This window comes from Montipora foliosa, chromosome 2 (assembly GCF_036669935.1).
Source record: "Montipora foliosa isolate CH-2021 chromosome 2, ASM3666993v2, whole genome shotgun sequence".
Classification (NCBI taxonomy): Eukaryota; Metazoa; Cnidaria; class Anthozoa; order Scleractinia; family Acroporidae; genus Montipora; species Montipora foliosa.
The window spans coordinates 54,115,934-54,130,933 of NC_090870.1; the positions used below are offsets into that span (position 1 = coordinate 54,115,934).

The following is a 15,000-nucleotide window of genomic DNA, read 5'->3' on the forward strand; positions in this document are numbered from 1 at the left end:
TTTCAATTATTGTGGAAAAAATGGAAAATTGAACTTGGCCGAACCATGCACGGACCGTATTAGTCGGCCTTCGCGAGCTAACAGAACGGCCTTGTAAATTAGTAATTTATAATTCTTTGCAATGAACACCGCACCCCCTTTTGTTATATGTTGAACTAGTCGATTTTTATACCTACGATCCGCAGGCATCTTGTGAGGTATACGTAGGGCAACAATTAATTTAATTGGCTGTCTGCACATATGAATTGTGGGAAAACGTGATGTTATTTACTTTTCTTACACGCATGCAAGAAATTGCAATGATCGTGACAATTGGGCTCGATTGATGCCACAGTGTTCAATTAAATTCACTTGTCATGAGAATATGTAGAATCCAAAGAAGCCTCGTGTTATATAGTTAGCTTATCGAGTCATTTCCTTAATTCTCGGTTTTCACATGACGTCACGACCGCCATGTTGGTGCCCAAAACAAAGAAAAGGCGGCCATGTTGGTGCCCCGACCAAATCCTCGGGGAATTTAACTCTATTATTATGCAAACGCTTCCTTTTGTTTTCGTTGAAAAACATGGCTGTTGATCACGTGAGTGAAAACCAGCAATACCTTTAATTTCGTGGTACTACCTTGATGGATACTTCACCGTTCACTCGCACACATAAGGAAAATCTGAGCAGTGGATGACGAAAAGCATGAAAAACCAACTAAAGAAATGCTAAATTCTCCCAAAGATGGCGAGAATGGCGGGAAAACCATGCAAAACATATTTTTGCGACAGGCAATATTTTGGTTTTTTTTTTCTCAGCAGAGTTGATGTTTAGTCAAGAAGTTAATTTGCCAGTAAAAGGAAAAGGCTTGACGGATTCGCTGGTTTGCCGAAGTTTCGGTGGGAAGACCTCGTCGGCTAAGACGTGATAGGTCAAGAGACCTTGGAGCGGTGTTTGTGATTAAGTATCAGGCTGAAGAAAAGCCCGCAGAAAATGTTATTGTGAAAAAAAGCTTTTAAGTACAGCTCAGGACTTTACGGCAGCGTTCATCAAGGAGGCGAAGATTTTAATAGCCGACACTTCTGTGCGAATTGTACCAGTGGCTCAACAATTGCACTGTTAAAATGGATGCCTGTCATTAAAAACAACAGATCAAATCTTTCTAAATTTTCCCTGTCTCGTAGATTCACCCTTTTAGAGATTCCCTATTTTAGTAATTCCCCCTCTTAGAGATTTCCAATTTTAGAGATTCCCCGTTCCGGCATCTCCCATTCATCACTTTCGAGATAGCCGTACAGAAATTGATATTTCACGCAAAAACCGGTATAAATTCCTGCGTATTCAACATGTTTAATCAACAGTATGTTTTTAGCTAGGGTGTATGTTGACAAGAGAAACCTAGTTTTAGTAAAGGACTTTTTAAATATTTATCAGCTGTCGACAGATACATCTGCATGAAAAACCACAAACATTTCGTCTCTTTTCCAACCCTGAATTCTCCTCTATTCTCTCCACATTTTCTATATTTGTCATCTCTTTATCCCATTCTTGAAACCTATTTTCCCTAAAAGGAACGTAACTCAATTAAAATTAATGGAAGCCAGCCACCAAATACAGTGGAACGTATCTTTTTTGGAATATTTGAAGCGGTGGCTGTTTCATTTATATCACTGAGTTAGGTAGGTTTAAGTGAAGAGCCACTAATTCAACTTGGTAACAGACAAACTGAAAGAAACGAATTCAATGGAAGCCATAAAAAACAAATGCTCGTCCGCCCAGGATTTATAAGTAAATGAAGATACTGTAGTTATCTTTACGAATACTGGAGTTTAACTTGAAGACTTCGTGACGTTCATAGCCCAATTTCGATATATTAAAATTCAGCTCTAAACAAAAGGCATCATCTCGAGGCTCTGAAGAATAAACTCATACAAATCCTTATCTTTATTCCCCAGAGCCTCGAGATTTTTCCTTTTGTTTAGGACTGAATTTTACGATATCGAAATTGGTCTATTGTCCGAGTGGTGTTGAGAGCAAGGAAAAAGTTTGTGATGCTTATCAAAAATCACTGGGCATCTGATTACCTGAGTTTGTAATAAATTATCACTGAGAGCCCTCACTCCAAAACGCCCCAGGGGGCGAATGGAGTTGGAGCCATGGCAACACGCATGCCATCGCTGCAGGGAGGTGGGATGGTCGAAGCGGCCTGACGTTCGTTTAATTTAAAACTAAAGAGAGAAATAAACTGGATGAAATGAACCCAATTAGACCAAGATGGTAATAAATTATGCAAATATGGCTCTCCCATAGAACAATAGTTGCCATAAATGGAAGGAAATTTCGAACTTAAACTGAGTAAGAGAATAGAGTACATTTGTACAAGACGGCCTCCAGTGAGTTTACTAGACAAATATACACCCTTTTCCAAAATGGTCGCCATTTAAAAATTTTTTTGTTTTTGTTCAAATGAGCCCTGGATGCCTCGTTCTTAAGCTTAAAATTCAAAAGAATATTTTGCCTTGAACGAGGCATCAGGGTCTAATTTGAATAAAAACGAAAGAATATCTGAATGGCGGCCATTTTGGAAAAAAGTTGTATAAAAGCGAAACGAATTGATAATGCACACTTATGCACCGATCGATCAGAAACTACAACATCCTCCTGGGCAGTTACCAAGCTTTCGAAGAAATGATCAATTGTGGAAATCAAAATCTATCTTTTACATGTCCCGTGTCAACTAGGAGAAAGCTGGGAAATTTGACATGTAAAGTCTGGCACTTCGGTCCCCTTTAAAAATCACATTCTACTCAGGCAAAGTACAAATTCTTAACTCTTTGGACACAAAAATTAGTCGAATGCATGCCCGCGGGGATGTTGAAGTTTTGATCAGCTTGGCATTATACATTACATTTAAACTTCTTGGGCGCAAATTTGAACTTTCATTTTATATTCAATATACATTACCTTTTGTTTTGTCACAGCTCTTTGTAAGTCGTGTTAAAGACTGAACCACAATGTTGATACAGTGAACCCTATGTAGGAGTTAATATATATTTTGAATACATACTAGCACTGGTAACAACTAAATGTCATAGTCGCCTCTAAAGATGTTATCAGAGTCTGTGTTTCAAAGAAGATTTTTGGTGGTGAAGGGTGCCGGAAGAATACGAATAAAGTAGTTGTGTGCCAGATTGTCAATAAAAAACTTGATCATGCACCACGCACTAAGGCCAAGGACTGGGTATAATGTATAGGTCCTTTTAATTGGCTCGAAGCAAATTCGCCACGGATGTGAGATTAGGGATTCTTTTTACACAAAATCAAGAGCTCTTCACTTTTATGAACCGTTGACTACCTTGACAAAGGTATTCACAAAATAGACTGTGTGTTTCTCGGTAAGCTGTCTCGTTTTGCGTTTACGAATTAAAGACGAATCTGCCTGTCTTGTAGATCTGGACGTTCTGAGTGACAAGTGCTCTTTGTAGGAGTGGAACGCCCGCGAGGACCTTTCGCCACAGCACGAGACCTCAGCGATTCCATTAGCCCCGACATGGTGGCCTTAAATCTGCTGTTACGAAAGGCGAAAAGGAATGGATTGAGCGCGGAATTAAGGTAGCCGAACATCAGAAACATGACGACAACTTCTTTCGGGATTTTCCTTACGCACCGTGAGCCACAAAGATTGGAGACGGCACTGATAAAACTGAATGGTATCCAACAGGAAAAAAAGGCCACCACGAATATAGAGATTGTCTTAGCTGCTCGGATATTCCTTGAATAAACCTTTTTTTCTTCAGTAGAACGAAGTTTTGGAATTCGTGAGGCGTCTCCGTAAAAGATATTTTGCTGGCTGCGGGCAATCAAGTAAATCTTGATGTAAATACCACAGGTAATCAAAAGAGGAAGTATGAAGTTGATCACAGAACTGAGTGTGGTATAGGTCTTTGTGAAAGGAAAGTAGCACACGCCCTGAAACACGAACTTATCATGCGTTCGCCAGCCCATGATGGGAACTAAGGCGAAGAGAAAGCTGTAAATCCAAATTACAACGCTAACAATCAAGGCTTTCTTCTTGGTCATAAATCTGCATCGTCGAAAACGATTGAGAGGATCACTGAGGCTCTTGTAACGGTCAACGCTGACGGCCAAAAGGGTCAAAATCGATGTGGGCACAGTGATGAGATACATTATGATCCAGGCCTCGCACATTTCTTCGCTGTGTCTCCAAACCCCTAGAAGAATAATGGACTCTATGTCGAAAGGCACCACGAGGGACACGGTGAGAAGATCCGAGAACGCCAAGGAAAAAATAAAGGTATTTGTGGGATTACTTCGAAGGCTTCTGTTCACGATTATTGTGCAACAAACTATGAAGTTCCCAACAAAAGCTATGACAACAATTAGTATGTGACAGACCGCCATAGAATACTGGAAGGATGGGCTAAAATCAAAAAAGGTTTCTGATGTGTTGGCAGCGGTATTGATTTCGCCAGTATTGTTATTCATAGTCGGTAATCCTTGTTTTTGCTCGTTATTTTGAGCTGCCTTAATCGCACGTACTTTCACTCCGAATATCTCTCACGTAAACATGACGTTTCAATATCTAATCATCGTGGAATTTTATGGTCCTTATTTGACCACGCAATATGGTGCCAAATCGGCGATGACTGAAGGGCGGGGAGTTCACAGTTCACTTGTTCCTTGTAAATGCCGTTTATCTCAGTTGCGAGGACGAAAGCCACTGTGTTGCATGTGCTGCGGCTTCTGTGAACTACCTCTATTAAGCTGAAAGTGATAAATAAAAAAATCAAAATTAAGAGCGCATGTGAAAGGTTATAACTTTGCCGGTACAACTTGAAAGTATGGTGGGGAAAAGAAAGATTTGTTTGTCGTTTGTGTACTAGGAATTAAGCCTTCCCGTGTAAAATCAGTCGTCAATTCAGACTGTCAGCCCTTTCGGAATTATCATGAATGAATAATTATTTTAAGTTTTTGAAAAGTACCTTTTTTGAACTGTCATGAGTTTAGAAAAATACTCATGACAAATGCCTCTTCTCAGGAGTATTGTTATCAGCTACCATAGTTTAGTCTACAAAGTAACGTTACAGAAAGTAATTACTGGGTTGCCAAACCCAGTCGATCGGAATCTGCGTTTCATTTCTCTGTTTTATTTTTTCCGTGTAATGAAAAGTCTTTCCTGTCACTCCCCTGCTTAGTGGTGTCTTTCTGCATAGAGTCTTCTTTGCGTATTTGTTAGGTTTGAGGGGCTGGGGTAATGCGTAGATTTCTCTGGTGCACACAGCAGAACATTTAATTAACCGCAATGGCGTCGAAAGTCATTGTAACGCGAATGGCGTTTTAGTGGATCTTTAAACAAAATATACCCTCAAGGAGTTCAAGAATGGAACGTCAATTGGAGGAACAAGACAAGCGGTGAAAAATAAATATCTGGAATCTTTAAAGCGACGAGTGATGGTCTTCGACAACAATTTCATTTTTTGTCGTTCTAATATCTACTAACTTGGCATTATATAAGAAACTGAAATCAATGGCAAATTTTTTTTACAGATTTAACAAACATTGAAGGAATCGAACGCCTTGAATGCATTACAGTATTTACTGAAGTCGCATCTAAGCTGTCTGGCAATTTACATTTATTTTGTACTCAACTCTGCAAAGGTAAAAAAAATTTGGAAATGTGACAGTGAAGAATTGTTTGAATGAAAGCTTGTTGTCTCTTTTGTAGTTCATCATTTACGGTGGTAGAAGCCAAAACGCGGGGCCGGGGCCGGGGCCGGGGCCGGGGTCGGGGTCTGGGTCGGGGTCGGGGTCGGGGTCATGGTCGGGGTCGCGGTCGGGGCCGGGGTCGGGGTCGGGGTCGGGGTCGGGGTCGGGGTCGGGGTCGGGGTGTCTTTTTTTTCCAAAATTTTGTGTCATTTTGTCGTCATTCTCGAATGACTGTCATTTATGGTTTCAATAAGTCAAAAAAATTGAGGAACCTACGGAAGCTATGAAAGCTCTTAATGGGCATTTTATGTCTTTCCGAAAATCGAAGTTTGTTGTTCGAAATTAAGAGAATTTCCGAAATTGCTAAAATTGGAGATTATCGAATACACGCTAACTGCTAGACAGAGTCCCATCGTAATATTCACTTCGTTAAAAAGAAAACAACAACAGAATCACAGTTCCACGATGATCGTCACGCAGTCATGCAGCGTTCTTTTTGCTTGTTTGTTCGTGTTGTTGTCAATGTTGTTGTCTGATTTACCACAAACGGTTTGTAGTACAACTTGTTGTTCTAACTCCAATTTTAGAAAATTTCGGAAATTCTCTTAATTTCGAACAACAAACTTCGATTTTCGGAAAGACAAAAAAACAAAGTACGATTTTAAGAAAAACTAAAATGCCCCTTAAGAGCTTTCATAGCTTCCGTAGGTTCCTCAATTCTTTTTACTTATTGCCACCATAAATGACAGTCATTCGAGAATGACGACAAAATGAAACAAAATTTTGGAAAAAAAGACACCCCGACCCCGACCCCGACCCCGACACCGAACCCGGCCCCGGCCCCGGCCCCGGCCCCGGCCCCGGCCCCGGCCCCGGCCCCGGCCCCGGCCCCGGCCCCGCGTTTTGGCTACTACCATTTACGGTCAAGGTTCTTTCAAAAAGGGTTTGATGTGAACTATCAGAAATGTATTTAAATGCATATGCTTTGTGACACGGATTGTGTCACGCAATTTAAATATGAAAGGTTTTTTGCCTCTAATTTCAAATATGTTGTTTGTTTCAATAAATTCTCGCTGGAAAAGGTTTTTGTGATATTTCCAGCCTTTGTGAATTTTAATATCATGTTGTGGAATTTTCGACCTTTACAAATTTGCATACCTGGGTTGAAATGTGGTGCGGGTGGATTTTTGTGGTTGTGCTCTGTAAGCAGTGGTGCATAAGTCACGAAAATAAACAGGTCTGATGGAAGCGTCCTTGAGTTTCAACAAGAGATTATGAGGTAAGAGAAGTAATCCCTCATACTGGCCCTATTCCCATCGTAATCCCTCTTACGTTATTTTTAGATCTCCTGCGAGATCCGGTATTCCCACGAGGGTTAACTGATAGCCAATCACATGTCCTCATTTTTACCAATGTTGACAACTGAGCGAATTCCTACGCAATGATTCGCGTCGTTCACGATTTACCATCAAACAAAAATGGCGGAGGATGTTGAGAGACAGTCGTATGTGTACATTTTGTGGACGAACGTGACTTGTTGAATACAGAGTTAACCGATTACAATGACTTATGTTTTGAAACCTGTATCTTGGAAGGAACAAGTTATGTAACCGACAGGATTTTGTACAGAATGGCAAATGGAAGACTATAGTCGATAAGTACGATCTCTCTGACTTTAATAAACGCATTCTCGGTTTCCGTTGCGGGATTAAAAGATGCTGACTTAATTCTGATACGGTGATAGAGTAGGCAGATAGAGCTCTACAACAGTACCAAACATGAAAGGAAAACTTGAATCAAGCGTCCGATAAAAATTTTTGAACCCGTGTTATCGGATTCAAGTGAATTTGCAAAGCACGTATGTTAAATATAGCTGTCTCCTTAAAAAGAGATTTAACACGGTTTCGTATATGGCACAACCTTGAATGTGGTATCATTGAAAACTAGACAATTAAGCGATTTCAGTTATAGATGTTTGAAACCTGTATCTTGAAAGGATCGAGTTTTATAAGCGACAGAATTTTGTAAACATTGGCAATTCCCAGACTACAGTCAACAAGTAATATATCGCTGACTTGGCTAACGCGTTCTTGATTTTCTTCGCGGGATTAAAATATGACGACTTAATTCTTAGATATTCATAAATTAGACAGATATCAGACATGAAAGGAAAACTTGAACAGACAGTGCGATAAAAATGTATGAACAAGTGGTATCGCATGGAAGTCAATTTGCAAAGCACGCATGTTAAATATACGTGCATCTTTCAAAATTATTAAACTCGGTTTCGTACATTGGACAGTGTTGAAATTGGTGTCACTGTAAACAACACAGTTAAGCGATTTAAATGATATATCTTTGCATCTTGTATCTTGAAAGTAACGAGTTTTATAGGCGACAGAATTTTGTACACAATGAAATATCGCGGACTACAGTCACCAAGTAACATATTCCTGACTTGGTCAACGCGTTCTCGATTTTCTTAGCGGACTTAAACTATGGTGACTTAATTCTATGATATTCATAAATTAGACAGCTAACGCTTTCAAACAGTACCACACATGACAGGAAAATTTTAATTGACCGCACGATAAAAATTTTTAAAAACGTAAGATCGGATTGAAGTCAATTTGCAACGCACGCGTAAAATATAGCTCCCTTTTACAAAATTATTTAACAGGGTTTCCTACACTAGACAATCGTAAAATTGGTATCAGAGTGAATTATACAGTTAACCGATTTCCATGATATATGATTGCAAACTGTATCTTGACAAGGACGAGTTTTGTAAGCGACAGAATTTTGTAGACGATGAGAAAGTGCGCACTAAAATGGACAAGTAACGCAATGCAACCAAGGTAAACATATCTGCATATGTCAAAATTATTTAACACGGTTTGATAGATTGGAAATTCTTCAAATTGGTATCACTGCAAACTAGGCAGTTAAGCAATTCCAAGGATGTATGTTTGAAACCTGTATCTTGCAGACAATGAATTTTATCAGGCCATGAAACTCAATTTTGAAAACGGAGAGTGGCATCGTACAGAATTTGTTGCACTTTCCCTCGTTCATGAAACTTCCACGTAACGCGCGCGGTAACATTATCCGCGGGAAAATTGATATCATCTAAAAATAACCTAAGAGGGATTACGATGGGAATAGGGCCAGTATGAGGGATTACTTCTCTTACCTTGATAATCTCTTGGTTTCAACAAAATAAGCCCCGAAATCCGCAAAAAATTGTGACGCTGATGCTGTAATAAAGTAGCTGCTATTTCCAAAACGATGGAATTACCTGGTTATAAATAACCTCGTCTTGGAGAGTAAATTGTTGCCTTTGCAAAAACAATGGTGAACCTCAAGAGTTGGGCGATTTTATGATCTTTGTGTTGAATTCGCACATGTCTTGTCAAACTTTATAACACTTGCCATCATTTGACACAGATGCTTCACTGTTTCTGGAGTAAACACGCCGCCGTAACTTGATCACGGCGCCCTCTGAATTCGATGTCACTTTCGATTTTGCAATTTACTTGTGCAGCCAAAAGTACAATAACAAAATTGAACCTAGCAAAAATCTCTCAAAATGTTTGTCACTGATCGTAACTTTTTATATTCACGGTTCAAAAGTAATGTTGCTTTCATGTCGTAAATTTTGTTGCTGATGGTAAAATATTTTATTCTCGATCAACTGTCCTGAAAACCTTTTTCTGCTGTTCCTAAACACTGTGCATCAATATTTATTTACTTTTGTATCAATATTTATTGCATTATATTTTATAAATTTATTGCCGGACAGGGGGTAACTCCAAAGCTGTCGGACGCTCAGTTTGCACGCTTCAACTTGTGGTGTAAAGAAGTTGTGAGAGAACTTGAAAATAATCAGCATGTCAGCCTAGAGGCCAATGTTTTTCGATTCCCATCGCTTGGGCCGAATACAAGAATCTTATGCGTGAAGTTAAGCGAGAAAATAGGCTGGTAGAACCAGAATACGTAGCGCATCAAATCTCAAATCAAGCCATTTCCCAATAATTCAAGCTGTTTTTGGAAAACTATCCGATCATGTATTCTTAAGAAATCTGCCAGCGAGAGATCCTACAGCAGAGACGAAGTGGTAGCAAACGAGTTTAATCGTTTTTTCACCTCGGTTGCACGAGAGACTTTTGACAAAATTAACTCGCTTACTAGTCAATGTAATTATAACCATTCAAAGCCAGTCTTTGTCCCAAGGAAACACTCCTAAGCTAATCAATTCAATTTTAAGTGCGTGGAATGTTCCGAAGTCGCAAGTGTTGTCCGGTCAATGCCACTAAACAAATCTCCCGGGATTGACAAAATTCCTGCCAGCTGTACTTCCGACCTAAACGTCAATAATAAACGCTTCATTTGCTACCGGAATCTTTCCATGTTCTTCGAAGATGGCTGAGGTTTCACCAATATTAAAAGACGGAGACTTCGAGGCTGTCGAGGAGCCTTACAATTACAGACCCATCTCTCTCCTGCCCATTTATGTCAAAGATATGCCAGAGAATTGCTTTAAATCAATTAATGCCTTACTTGTTGTCAAATGAAAGGCTGTCTGCAACGCAAAGTGGAAATAAAAAATTCCACTCGACAGAGACATAACTCAGTAAATGTAATACACACGACTGAAGCCATCCGCCCCATAAAAAGGAAAGTAACCGCTGTTGTGTTATTGGATATGAGTAAGGCCTTCGACAGTATATAACATTACATTTTACTGCAGAAACTGCAAGACGCCAGCATTTCATCTTTTGACGTCATTTGGTTTAACAGTTATTTATCTCGAAGACATCAAATCGTTCGTATAAACAAGGAATTGTCAGAGCCACTACCTGTCGATAGCGGTGTACCACAAGAGAGTAACCTCGGGCCTCTCTTATTCAGTATATATACGTGAACGATCTACCATCAGTTCTTAAGCCGCTGTCAATCTGAAAGCTTTGTTAATGATACTAAACTTCACATTTCCTTCTCAATTCAAGACTGGGCTAACTGGGCTATGACGATCTCTTAAGAATTCGTAACTGGTATTTTGACAATCACCTCCTCTTGAACCCAGATAAGGCAAAGCTAATGCGATGATGTATGGAAGTCGTCAGCTGAGTGCTTCCCAACCTCCCTGACGTCCGTCTTTCGTTCATGGGCAAGGAACTCATACCCGCAAAAGTCGCCAGAGACAGCGAGCTCCACCTTTCATGACCACATCTTTAAAACTGTTTCGTCCTGCGTGTATAGCTTAGCTCAAATTAGTCGTGTTAAACATATATGTTTGATAAAAACACTCTGATAATAATAATCAACGCCTTAGTTTTCAGCAAATTGTTTTATTGTTCGTCGGTCTGAGCAAACGCAGCAACTACTCACCTCCTCAAGCTTCAAACAGTGCAGAATTTCGCTGCCCGAACAATCAGTAATACCACAAAGTTCGATCAGATGACCCCAGTCTTGTAGATTTACGCTGGCTGCCACCGTGACGCTGTGCTTGCTTTCAAATGCATGATTGGACAAGCTCCCGCTTACCTTTCCTTCTTTCCCGCTAAAGTTCACTCAGCTTTCCATCCTTCCGAGGTCGGTAAAATGAGTACCAGCATGGATGGACTGCTTAGAAGCGGCTGCAATTTGAGCCTGTATATGCTTCCAGTCCGCTGGGGGTAAATTGATCATTGTAAAGCGCCTTTGAGACGTTAGTGATAAGGGCGCTATATAAATGCACCACTTTACTTTTTACTTCACTTTATAATCACACACCGAGGCAAAAATATCTTCAATTAGTAGGCACCGTCCTTAAAATGATGCCACAATAGACGTTTTGCAAAAGCAGCTGTTTGTATGAAATGGACACACAAAATGTATGGAAACGGAACGGGGAATTGAAGAATGGGCACGGGGAATCTCTAAAATAGGGAATGCCTAAAACGGGGAAGAGGGAGAATCTCTAACATATTTTCAACTTCGAAGAAAGTGTGACAGTCATCAATCACCGGGCAGGAAATGAATGGCTTTCAGGTAGCGCTGCGTCAAAACTTTAGGGAATCTAATATCAGCAGCTGGCAACTTCTTACTGCGATCGCAAGCCTCACGTACAGTATATTTATTTAATAATATATGTACCCATAAAACGACACAGCATCCTCTAACTGAAATCCTTCAGACCTCGAATAAAACTGTTCTGAGCCATGTGTTGTCATTCAAAAGAAACTCTCGAGAATTTGCGGACCCGTACAGATGAACATCCATGACTTTCGTCTCGTTTCAGCCCGGGCTGAAAAAGTAGTCCCTCGAGAATACTTTTGCCTTGCATATTGGGAAGATAAGAAATCCAAGTCATTTTTTCCGTCGTCAAGATTTAATCTTAAAACAATGAAAAAATGAGAAATCGATGGACGCCAAAGCCTTTTTCCATAGTTATATTTTAAAGTCTAAATATAGAATAATGCAACATGTAATAAAGACAACGAAGTCATTTTTTCATTTTCCCATTTTTTCCAAAAGATTACAAAAATGGAAAAATAAATCAACTCAACGAGGTTATCCCATTATTTTAATTTTCTACTTTTTTTGTAGATAACAGAAAAATTAAAAAAATGTCCAAAAAAGTTGTTCTGGGTAATAAATCATTTTTCTGAAAACTTAAAATAAAGTTAAAAAAAGACAAATCGATGCATATTTCCGTTGTTTGATCCATGTTACGTTATATTGCCAGTTCAAAAATAAACAACAAACCCTTAACGTACACAAAATATGATTTTTCAGTTATTGTGGAAAAAATAGAAAATTGAACTTGGCCGAACCATGCACGGACCGTATTAGTCGGCCTTCGCGAGCTAACAGATCGGCCTTGTAAATTAGTAATTTATAATTCTTTGCAATGAACACCGCACCCACTTTTGCTATATGTTAAACAAGTCGATTTTTATACCTACGACCCGCAGGCGTCTTGTGAGGTATATGTACGGGTTCGCAAATCATCCCAGAACCGCAAATGATCCCCAAACTGTACCGCAAATAATACCAGGACCGCAAAGGATCCCCAAACTGTACCGCAAATGATCCCCGTTTTGGACCGCAAATGATTCCGAAAAAAAGTGAGGAATGGCATAGAGGGTGGAATGGTCTGGATTGAGAATTAATCAGAAGAGCGCTTATTTTTATTAAAATCACTTTAAATCATGCATGGCTAGCAACAGGTTTCTGCCTCATTATAGTTTAAATTTGCCACATTTGATTATCGGATACAATCATCAAAAACTTACTTGTACGCAATTCTAAACCGCTTGTGACCAGGGGCCTGTTTCTCGACAAGTCCCGATGATGCAACAATCGTAACATTAATAACTAGAACGCAATGTTTTAGCCTATAAGCTTTGGTTCAACATGCAATACTGCAGTTTTGTTTTTTCCCATGTCCTTGACTAAAAGTCGTCCATTAAACAACTATTACAGAAAACGCTATCATTTGCGTAGACCTGCAATGCTCCACCGCTCTTAAATACACCTTGTGTGTAGTACTCGAATTGCCTTCCACATCTGGGACAAACCTCTTCTGTTATTTTTCCTTCGCAGTATTTTTGCTTTAATTCCTGAGCAATGGCTAGCTGGGGATTCTGAGCAGCTATTGGTTCCAGGCTATGGTAATGCAGCTCTGCTTCATGGCCAAGTAAGGCCATATCTCTAGTGGCTTCGTTTTCATAACCAGCTCCGGGGTGGATAATATTCAATCCCGTTTCTCCTAAGCTTGATACTACCGCGACAGGGATTTCAAACATGTCAATTAGGCCCCATAAAGCAATCCAGTCACCCCATTCACCGTCCATAGCCATCCTTCTCAGATAGGTATCCCACGCTCCGTGTTTGATAAATTCTCTGAAATGAGTCCCGTCCGGGGTTGTTGGATTACTACTGAGGTAATTTACCAAGTCACATCGCACTTTTGTGGCACTCTGCGAGACCCTTCCGCGGCGTATTAGCTGCATGGTCATTCATTGCATGGAATAGACAGTTCCCATCTTTGTGGGCTGGAGGATGGCGATGTGTTAATCCTGCCTTTCTTAATTCCCTGTCCAACCGACTCTTTAGTGATTTACCTTTGTCTGAAGCTTGCTTAAGCCTAGTTTTCATATGTCGGGAAAATCCCAGACGATCAGGGATTTCGCAGTTTCCCGACCGTCCCAGATTTTGCCGACATATCGGAAAATTGCCAGATGCTTGTCCTAGATTCCCCTGATAGTGACTTTGGCGAAAAATGGAAAGTGCTCAGAATCCCCAGCTAGCCATTGCTCAGGAATTAAAGCAAAAATACTGCGAAGGAAAAATAACAGAAGAGATTTGTCCCAGATGTGGAAGGCAATTCGAGTGCTACACACAAGGTGTATTTAAGAGCGGTGGAGCATTGCAGGTCTACGCAAATGATAGCGTTTTCTGTAATAGTTGTTTAATGGACGACTTTTAGTCAAGGACATGGGAAAAAACAAAACTGCAGTATTGCATGTTGAACCAAAGCTTATAGGCTAAAACATTGCGTTCTAGTTATTAATGTTACGATTGTTGCTAGCCGGGCCCGGGTGGCGTCCTTTTCGCCTCGTCAAAGAGATCAGTGGGCCGTTTCTCGAAAGTCCCTAAACTTTTCACATGTCACAATTCCCTCTTTGTCTCAAGAAGGGAGAGGGTTTAAGTGTTTCACAATCCGCTTTTAGTTATCTCGAAAAAACATGCTAAAAGTCATCGGGACTTGTCGAGAAACAGGCCCCTGGTCACAATCGGTTTAGAATTGCGTCCAGGTTAGTTTTTGATGATTGCATCCGATAATCAAATGTGGCAAATTTAAACTATCATGAGGCAGAAACTTGTTGCTAGCCATGCATGATTTAAAGTGATTTTAATAAAAAAATAAGCGCTCTTCTGATTAATTCTCAATCCAGACCATTCCACCCTCCATGCCATTCCTCCCTTTTCTTTTCGGGATCATTTGCGGTCCAAAACGGGGATCATTTGCGTTCCGGGATCATTTGCGGTACAGTTTGGGGATAATTTGCGGTCCTGGTATCATTTGCGGTTCTGGGATCATTTGCGGTCCAGGGATCATTTGCGGACCCGTACATATACGTAGGGCAACAATTAATTTAATTGGCTGTCTGCACATATGAATTGTGGGAAAACGTGATTGTATTTACTTTTCTCACACGCATGCAAAAAATTGCAATGTTCGTGACGATTGGGCCCGATTGATGCCACAGTGTTCAATTAAATTCACTAGTCATGAGAATA

General features: G+C 40.1%; 2 protein-coding genes across 3 annotated transcripts in view; both read right to left on the reverse strand.

Annotated features, from left to right (window-relative positions):
- Nucleotides 1-1,467: 1,467 nt before the first annotated feature.
- LOC137993565 (D(5)-like dopamine receptor) overlaps nt 1,468-15,000 on the reverse strand; it is a 24,312-nt gene continuing 10,779 nt past the window's right edge. The window contains exon 2 of the mRNA XM_068839500.1: nt 1,468-2,946. The gene's annotated coding sequence lies outside the window, so the exon portion shown is untranslated. The remainder of the gene's footprint in view (nt 2,947-15,000) is intronic.
- On the reverse strand, nt 2,937-11,370 carry LOC137993566 (D(5)-like dopamine receptor). Of its 2 annotated transcripts, none has more exons than XM_068839501.1 (2): nt 11,101-11,370; nt 2,937-4,767 (listed from the first exon to the last, which is right to left on the reverse strand). In XM_068839501.1, exon 2 carries the CDS (start codon nt 4,486-4,488, stop codon nt 3,406-3,408), a length of 1,083 nt encoding a protein of 360 aa, XP_068695602.1. In that variant the 5' UTR covers nt 4,489-4,767; nt 11,101-11,370; the 3' UTR covers nt 2,937-3,405. The 2 variants fall into 2 exon arrangements, with proteins under 2 accessions (XP_068695602.1, XP_068695603.1); XM_068839502.1 differs by having other exon boundaries at nt 11,257-11,297.